The sequence below is a fragment of the Galeopterus variegatus genome, unplaced genomic scaffold, assembly GCF_000696425.1.
Source record: "Galeopterus variegatus unplaced genomic scaffold, G_variegatus-3.0.2 Scaffold3530, whole genome shotgun sequence".
NCBI classification, from domain to species: domain Eukaryota; kingdom Metazoa; phylum Chordata; class Mammalia; order Dermoptera; family Cynocephalidae; genus Galeopterus; species Galeopterus variegatus.
In genome coordinates, this window is record NW_007729641.1 from 138,964 (window position 1) to 148,475 (window position 9,512).

At 44.5% G+C, this 9,512-nt stretch overlaps 1 protein-coding gene across 1 annotated transcript in view; it reads left to right on the forward strand.

The window, feature by feature from the left end:
* The first annotated feature begins 497 nt into the window (after positions 1 to 497).
* LOC103600976 (zinc finger protein 345-like) overlaps positions 498 to 9,512 on the forward strand; it is a 28,750-nt gene continuing 19,735 nt past the window's right edge. The window contains 2 exon segments of the mRNA XM_008585342.1: positions 498 to 675; positions 7,000 to 7,057. Coding sequence (XP_008583564.1) covers positions 632 to 675; positions 7,000 to 7,057 — 102 coding nt within the window. The 5' untranslated portion in view covers positions 498 to 631.

Consider the following 9,512-nt stretch of genomic DNA (forward strand, 5'->3'; position numbering starts at 1 on the left):
CTCCTCTATTTTGTGGCTCTAAGGATTTGCTGATTCTGAACATTTCATACAAATGTCATCTGACAAGCTGTGGTCCTTTGTGACTGGCTTCTTACACTGAGCACAGTGAGCTCAAGGTTCGTCCCTGTTGTAGTGTCTGTCAGAACTTCACACTTGGCATTGTAATGTTTTTCCTGCCAGTCTTTTTTCTATGCGTGGCACCATTTTGATAGTGACATAATTAACACACAATGTGATGCACAGATCTCAAGTGTTCAGTATGATGAGTTTTGACAACTGTACGCACCTGTGTAATGACCAGTACACACCATATTCGACCCCCAGAATGTCCCTTGCACCCCTCCGCATCTCTTCCTCTCCAACCCCTGTCTGAGTTCTATCACCACATGTGAGTTTTGCTTGTTCTGTATTTTCCCATAAATGGCTCTGTAGTGTATGACTCTTTTTGGTCTGGCTTCTTTTGCTTCACAGTGTTTTTGTGAGTCCTTCATGTAGTTGTGGCATTGGTATGTTCTCCCTTTGTGAGGCTGAGTTGTATTGCAGCAACAGTCTGGACCACAGTTGTCCTTTCTCCTGTTGATTGGATCTATGCTGTCTCAGGTTGGCTGATTGTGACAAGGCTGCCGTGACCATGGGGTTTAAGGCTCTTGGAGACATGCGTTTCCAGCTCTCTTGGTAAGTGCATAAGCGGTGGGATGGTTGGGTCACGGTCAGGGTCAGGGTCACTCCATCTTTATCGGAAACTGCCCAACAGTTCTCTGGAGTGGTGGCTTCATTGTACACCCCACAGGCCAGGGACATGAGTTCCTGGTGCTTCTCGTGAGATAATTTTGTGACACACTTTCTGGTAGCATTGTATGTGCTTGTAGACACTATTTAAAGTTGCTACATATTGTATAGATATGTAACATGATTTATTTTTTTCTTTTTGTTGACTTGGCCATTTCTGATATCCTGTTCTTTATTTTACAACACTTCTGGCTTCTGCTTCTTTCTGTTTGGACTCCTTGGAGCAGAACTCTTGGGGTGGGGAATGGTTTCTCTGCCTGATTGTTTTCCCCGGGGGCTTGTGCTGCTTTGTGCCCCCAAAAGCAGCATCTGAGGCTGGGGTCCCCCACTTCACTGTCCCCTCCATGTGTCCCCAGTTGTCCAGCTCCACTAATCTCACGGGCAGGTCCTGGCATCTCCTGCTCCTAACTGCTCCTGTGGTTTCTCCTGTTTGTTTCTCGCTTGCTGACAGGTCATGTGCCTTTCCTGCTCACATCTGCACTTTACTTAAAATTATGTTTGTTTTTAAAAATAAATTTGTAGGAGTGCCTTACATACTAAGGATAGTAGCCTTTGTCGTATGTGTTCCAGTATGTTTTCAATTTAACTTTGGCCTTTTCATTTTGCCTTTGTTGCATTTTGATTTACAGAAGCTTTTTAAAATTATGCTGCCAGGTCTCTTTTCCTGTGTAAATATAACATTGCTTTTGTGTTTGGTAGATGTTTTCTTTTGGGTTGTTTTAATGTTTTATATTGTATTTATTTTTAAACTTTTTAATCCTTTAAACCATCTGGAATCTATTTTGGTTTAGCTGTGAGCTGAGGAACTGACATGCATTATTTTCCAAATCATTCATTTGTTTCTGGGCACGTGGGATGATAGACTGTGCTGAGGAGATGAGTGAAGGAGCTCTCAGAGCAGCACATCTGAGGACGCTGCCACTTCCTGCAGGGAACTGACATGCATTATTTTCCAAATCATTCATTTGTTTCTGGGCACGTGGGATGATAGACGTGTGCTGAGGAGATGAGTGAAGGAGCTCTCAGAGCAGCACATCTGAGGACGCTGCCACTTCCTGCAGTTGACAAGGGGCAATGTGGGTGTGGGGAAATGCCATACAGTACAGCAGAGGGACAGGACAGGGGGCAGGGACAGGTGCATCTGGGTGGCAGCTGTGTCTACTTCCCATGTAACCTCAGGCCTGCTTCCCTCCCTCCTTGTTTGGCTCTCACTGGTCGGCCAGGTCCTGGAGGCCTCAGTCCAAGATCAGGGTGCCAGCAGGGATGGTTCTGTTGAGGGCCCTCTCCAGTTGCAGACTGCTTCCTGTATGTCATGTCCTCACTTGGCAGGAAGAGGGCCAGCCAGCTCCGTGGGGCCTCATTCACAAGGGCACTAATCCCGCTGTGAGGGCTCTGCCCTCATGACCTGGTCACCTCCCAAACGCTTGGGGCTTAAGAGTTTCAACATGTGAATTTTCGGGGGACACAGATACTCAGAGCATGTCAGAGCCCATTGGGTGCCAGTGTCACCCTTGCAGTTCCCATGGTTCTCTTAGAAGGAAACAGGAAAACAAGATGTGCTGTGTCTACTGCATGAGGCATGTCCTGGTCCTTTCCACCTACTCCTCCAATAGCCCTGCCAGGCACACATTGCTCCCTCACTTTTGAGTGTGTGAAAAGACTTGGGGACATGAGAGACTTTCTCAAGGTCACACACGGGTCAAAGTAGAGTGGGGATTCAGACCCAGACCCCCTCTGTAGTCCCCAGTCTCCTTGACTGCTGGGATGATGTCTGCACATGTTTCTAACAGCCCCCCATGCAGCCTTCTGCACAGGGACCTTTGTTACACACGCGGGCCTGGTGGGGCAGCCTAGAGCTGGGAGGCCTGGCCTCCTCCTGCTCGCACCCTCCTGGTTTTGGGTTCTCCAGGCCCAGATCTTTCCCTTCCTCTCTCCTCCCATCCTCCACATGTCCACAGATCTCTATTATTTAAAGCCTGGGCCTGGCTGGATGCTGGGTGCTGAGTAGGAACGAGGGGTACCTAGGTGAGGAAGCAGCTTCCTGCTTTTAGGACACCGTGTCTCTTGGTCCTCAGCTGCCAGACTGGCTGTCTCTGTGCAGTGAGGTTGGGCAGGATTCATGAGCATGATTGTATTTTTTTATTGATTAAGTTGATTTGCTAACTTAAGGGTCAGGGCGGTGAGAGACCGTGCCACATGTGCTGTGACAAATTGGATGGTGAACTTCACCAGAAGCTGCACCAAAAGCTGCCCAGTGGGCTGAGCACTTGGGTCCAGTGGATCCCTGCCAAGTCTCAAGGAAGCTGGCTCCCAGCCCCAGGGCCCATCCTGCCAGGGCCCACCCTCACCTCTGCCAGCCCCGCTTCCTCTTCCCTGGAGAGACTTAGGGACATGCCTGCTGTCTTCCTGACCGCCTTGTGCTATGGGTGTCCTCACCTGCCACCTACCCTGCTCCACAGTCACTTCTCAGCTGCTGTGTGGGCCCAGTGTGGGCCAGGCCCTGGGTGCACATCCCTGTCTTCATGGGCAAAGCTGAATTCTTCTTTCCTGCCTGTGCAGCTTTCTCTGCTGCCTGCAACCAGTGCTTCATCTTGTGTCTCCTTGGATGGTCTTTCTTTAGGTTTCAGACTACTCAGTTGCCCTGAGACCTCAGCTTTCTGATGAGTCCAAGAAAATGATGATTTTGTAGTTTTGTAGCTTTTTTCTTTTTTTTTCTATTTTTTTGGTGATGTGCCAGTACTTGTAGTTTTTTCTTATTGGTATGTTAGGGCAACACTCTTTCTAGCTTCCTACATTATAGGCAGAAGGGGACTCTCATTGTCACTGTAAATTGCATTTCTCTAGTTATAAATGAGCTTGAACGTCTTTTCATATGTTTAAGCACCAGTTTTATATTGTGTGTGGGAGTGAATCTTCTGGGTGGTTTTTTTTTTTTTTTTTTCCCTGTTTCCCTGCAGTTTTTCTGAGCTCTCTGTATATTAGGGATTGCTATGAATCACATGTGTCCCCCAAAAGTTTATGTATTGGAAATTTGTTCCTCACTGTGACAGTGTTAAGAAGGTAGGAAATTTGATTATGGTATTTGAAAGGTGAGGCCTTTGACTGGTGTTTGAGTTGTGGGGCCCTTGGGAATTAATTAATCCATTCATGGAGTGGTGGGTGGATGGCAGTGAGTTAGCGTGGGTGCGGACTGGTGGCTTTATAAGGGGAACACATAGGAGAGCTCTTGCTTTTTCCTTTCCTGTCATGTGATACCGTTTGCCACAGGACCCTGTAGAGAGTTCCCACCCAGAAAAAGGCCCTCACCAGATGTGCACCCTGGACTTCCCAGCCTCCAAAACTGTGAGAAATAAATTTTGTTCCTTCACAAATTACTCAGTTTCAGGTACTGTTAAGCAACAGAGAAGGGACTAATACAGAGATCTTATTAGCCCTTTATCAGTGACACATGTGGCAAATATTTTCTCTCAGCTGATCAGTTATCCTTTTACTTTGCTTATGGTGTTTTTGGTCATGCAAATTTTTGTTTCTTTTTTTAAATGTCTTCACATGTGTCAGTCTCCTTTCATAGCGTCTTGATTTTGAGTCCTACCTGGGACTCACAAAGGTTAAAAAGGAATTCACTTTTTTTTTTTTTTTTTTGCACATACCTTCACTGTTTTATCTTTCACATTGATGGCCATGATCCATTTGGAGTATATGCTTTTTATTATGTGGAGCATGTACCATTTTTCCCCCAAATGGCTAACTAGATGTCCCAGCACCATTTAGTAAGAAGTCCTTGTTTATTTTCATTTAGAAAGAAGTCCTTCTTTGATTTATGATGCTGCATTTATCATATGCTAAATTTCTATATGTGCATGGGTTTAGTTTTAGACTTTCTTCCTTATTCTGTTGGGCTATTTATGTTTTCATACAAGGTATCTTATAGAGGCTTTCTAGCATTTTTCATAATAGTTTTGTTGTGATATAATTCACATACCCTGAAATTCAATCATTTGAAGTATACAATTCGGTGGTTTTTAGTCTATTCAGAGTTGTACATCCATCACCCCTGGCAAATTCTAGAACATTTTCATCAACCTAAAAGGAAACCTCATACCCATTAGCAGTCCCTTCCTGTCCTCCCTGTCCCCAGCCCCTGGCAACCACCTGTCCTTCTGTTTCTGTGCATTTGCATATTCTTGATGTTTCATATCAGTGGAATCATATACAACATGTGTGGTCTTTCAAGTCTGGCTTCTTTCACTTAGGGTAATGTTGTCAAGATTCATCCGTATTGTTCCATGTATCAGTACTTTCTTCTCTAGGATTTTTAGAAGTCCACTAGTACTAGTCCTTTTTTATTTGTTTGTTTGTTTAGTGTTTTCTCAGATATACTCTTCTGTTTATTTTCCCACATGAGCTTCCCTACCAACTTGTCTAGCTCCATAAAAATACTCATTGGTATTTTTATTGGGATGGGAGAGCTGACATCTTTGTAATATAGAGAGTCCTCCTATCCAAGAACAGGGGATGTTTTTCAATTTGACCAGTTCTTCTTTTGTGAACCGTAAAACACTTTCTGGAGTGTTTCAAAGTTTGCACTTAGAGATTTTCCCGTTTCATGTTAAATGTATTCCTAGGTGTACTGTCTTCCCTGTTGATATTGTAAATGGTGTTTTCTCTTCCATTTTATCTTCTATTTATTTATGTATGTGAAGTCTATTAATTTCTGTATGTGTTTCTGTGTGCCTGAGTCGGAAACCCTTCTCTGCCGGTTACCAGCTGTGTGATCTTGGGCAGATTACCTCACCTCTCTTGCCTCCACCTGCCTCAGATTCCTCTTCTGCAAGGTAAGATAATAATGGCCCCCCGCCTTACAGGGCAGTTGTGAGGATGAACCTGTGAGCTTATTAGTAAAGCACTTAGGGGGCATCAGCACTGGCTAAGTTTTATGGAAGTGTCAGCTGTTATCCTGTTACTTTGTAAACTTTTCTTCTCTGGATGGTTTCTATTTCCTCTAGTTGTGTTTTCTTCATGTGTCAGAGGATTTCCCCGATGAGGTCCTGGCATGTGGAGTGAGCCAACACTCCTGGACCTGCCTCTCATATGTCCCCTGAGCCTCACTAGGGACCACTGAGCTCCTTGAGCCCCACCCGCCCTTCAGGGCCTACTCTCCTGCAGGCCAGCAGGCATCCCTGGTCTCCTCTCTTCCACCAATACCCAGTTTCCTCTCCCGCAACCTCCCACTCCCCCGAAGCATCAAGAAACTGGAGGGAGGCCCGGTGGCAGCTTTGGGCAGGTACCTGGGATGTGAGGTCTGAGGGACCCAGGACATTTCTGAGTTCCTTTCAGGGGTCCCCCAAGTCTTTATTCTGCCAACTGCATGCCTGTGTGGGCCGGATTTCTTCATATGCCCAGAACAGTGTGCTGCCGCAGCTCTCACCAGAACAGAACGAGAAGCAGCCATCCCTAGAGCCTGACTGGAGACTGACACAAGTGCAGGGCAGTGCCACTGTCCTTGCTGAGCTGTGTTTTTTGGAAAGCAAAGTTATTTTTATAAAAATGTTTTTATCAACAGTAATGGATTTATTAATATTAATATTTCAGAATGTATTAATAAATATTTGTTATAAAGCCTCTGTTTTAGTTGTGAGGGGAGTACATATCAGTAGATGTCATCCACATAAACCAAAGCTCATCTGGGCCAGTCCTGATCTGTGATCATTCATTAACCCAAAATTAAATTGTCGGATTTCTGCCAATTTATGTATTTGTAGATGCATCTTAAATGGGGTGTTTGTTGCCTCATTATGAGGCATAAAAGTCTGTTCTCTTTTAGAGAACCTTTTTTTTTTTTTTTTTTTTTTTTTTTTTTTTTTTTTTTTGTCTTTTTGTCTTTTTTCCGTGTCCGGCAACGGATCGCAACCCTCAGTGTTGCCCCCGTACCGGACCGGGGACCGGCAACGGGATCGCAAGCCTCGGTGTTGCCCCCGCGCCTCGCTCAGCCAGTGAGCGGGAGCCGGTCTGTATGTGGGATCCGAACCCTCGGACGGGAGCGCCGCCACGCTTCCCAAGCGGCGCACTATCCAGTGCACCACCGGGCCGGCCCTAGAGAACCTTTTTTTTTCCTTTGCCAGCTAATGTGCTTTGGGTTTTGGTGAGGAGAATCTAGGATTAAGTCACACCAGTTCTCTCCTTAATTCACTCCATTTTCCTCTCTTTCAGTTCTGCTGCCAGAGTTTTGTATGCATTTCAACAGCAACAAAATATGAATAAATCTTGGGTGAGTTGTTTGTTTATTCTTTACTTTGTTTTACATTGTATTTTATGAGCTTTGTGAGGTCCATGAGTTAAAATAGAAAAGTATAAATAAGTAAAACTCAACTTGAAGGAAATGTAGGTATATAAGATAAAGTGGGCATGTAGCTACAGCAGGCTGTAAGAACTGAGTAGTCCGAGTACAAATTTGTCTCATCTTTCTGATGTCGTGACTGTTTTAGTCCATTTCTGTTGCTTATAACAAAATACCTGAAACTGGGAGATTTATAAAGAAAAATGAAATTTATTTGCTTATAGTTTCGGAGGCTAGGAGGTCTAAAGCGCAGGGAATATGTCTGATGAGGTTATTAATGATGGCAACAGTGACCCAGAGGTCTGACATTGCAAGATGGTGGAAGCAGAGAGAGGAGGTGCCAGGGTCTTTTTAAACAACCAGCTCTTGCAGGAATAGAGCAAGAACTCACTCACTACCCTCACCCCCCAGGGAGAGCATTAATCCGTTCATGAGGGACCCACCCCAATGACTCAAACAGCTCCCAACACTGCCACATCTGTGATCAGATTTCCTCATGGGTTTGTGGGGGACAACATGTCCAAACTCTATCAGTGACAAAATGGCAGTTCATTTGTTTTATGATTGGAATGAAATTTGAGAGGACAGTATGCTAAATTTTTTATGGGATACCAAGTCTTGCTGATACCAAAGCCCAACAGACCACCTTCACTGGTCATATAGATGATATAGTAGAAAGTTTTTGTTTCTTTGTTTGACCATCAATTTGTAAATAAACACTTAATTATCTTCACTGAAAACAGTTACCTAGTGCTAAAGCACAACTCTTTTAATAAGGTTTTTCTGGAATTTCTAAAATAGTGTGGTCCTAGACAGCTTTTAGAAGGCCTTACTTGATTCATGGACAAAACCTGGACCATCTCTTGAGTTGACTCTCTTAAATAACTTTTCATACAGTTCTCTCAGTTGATTTGTACTCACAGGTATGCAGCACAGTACATGATCTTCTCCTAGAAATGCTTGTTACTTTCTATCATGACCTCACCAATAGTTTCTTCTTTTTTTTTCTGAATTCTTTGACTTTCTCTTTGTTACATAGCTCCATCCAAGTGCTCCATCTTGGGTGTTAGTCTTCTATTTCTGCAATACTTCTTGAATGATTTTGTCCCCTGTAGTTTTCACAACTGTTTCTTTTTAGCTTATACCTCTTTTCCAGCCTTTTGACCATGGGCTGAAGTCTCTGTTGAATGCTTATTTGTAGCTATCAAAGGATACCTTAAGCTCAAAAATTTAAAACCAGTTTGCCTCAATTTTCCACCACATGCAAAATATACTTTACCCCTCTCAAGAGTCCCAGAAATATTTTACTAATATAGAACGGTCCAAAAGCTCAATTAAACCAGGTCCAGTTGCTTGTCATCTGCCCCTCCCCACATGACCAGCACACAGAGAGGACACCGGTATGAACACGTGGACACTTTCCTTCAGACAGGGGTGGTGGGAAGGGGACGCACCTGCAGGCACCGGTCTGAGCAGTTAGTCATTCACACTGAGGACCTGCTCCAGTTCTTTGATTAGGGCCCAGTCTTGGTCGCTGGAAGAGATGCCTCCTGCCTCTTCACTCTGCCCTCTGGGTTCTCTCCATTCTCTGTCAATAAATTTTTCCTTAAATGCCTGAGTTAGCAGTTGACCGACTTCTTTTTTTCTATTTCTTGTCTATAGTCAGTCAGGGATCTAGTGGACTCCTTTTTCATTTTCATCCAACTCTGGCCTTTTGGGTTAGGGTTAGGGTTAGGGTTAGAAATGGTTCGATGTAATCACTGCTTTAAAAAGCATGGGCTTCCTGTGTACTAAAACCCATTAGACCAAACCTACCCCACACACTCTTAGGCAGGCCCTTTGCCTCTGGCCTCCTTCTCTTTTCCAGGCAGCTGTGCCCTTAGACTCCCTGTTGTTTACCAGGCACTCTATATGTGCCACACCCTGAGGTCCTTGGAATGCTGAAAATATTTTTGATCTTTTATATATTTCACAAAAAAACTCTGTTTGATTCTTCCCACAAAAACATTTCTTACTTTGAACATATATTGTGGAAAAAAAGTTGTGTTGAAAAATAGTTTTATTTCAAGCCCAGCAAGTCCTGACTTTTTTCTATTTCTCTAAGTTCTTTTTGAAAGTTGAACATCTTTGGGCCGGCCCGGTGGCGCACTGGATAAGTGCGCCGCTTGGGAAGCGCGGCGGCGCTCCTGCCCGAGGGTTCAGATCCCACATACAGACCGGTTCCCGCTCACTGGCTGAGCGAGGCGCGGGAGCAACACCGAGGGTTGCAATCCCGTTGCCGGTCCCCGGTCCGGTACGGGGGCAACACTGAGGGTTGCGATCCGTTGCCAGACACGGAAAAAGACAAAAGACAAAAAAAAAAAAAAAAAAAAAAAAAGTTAAAAAT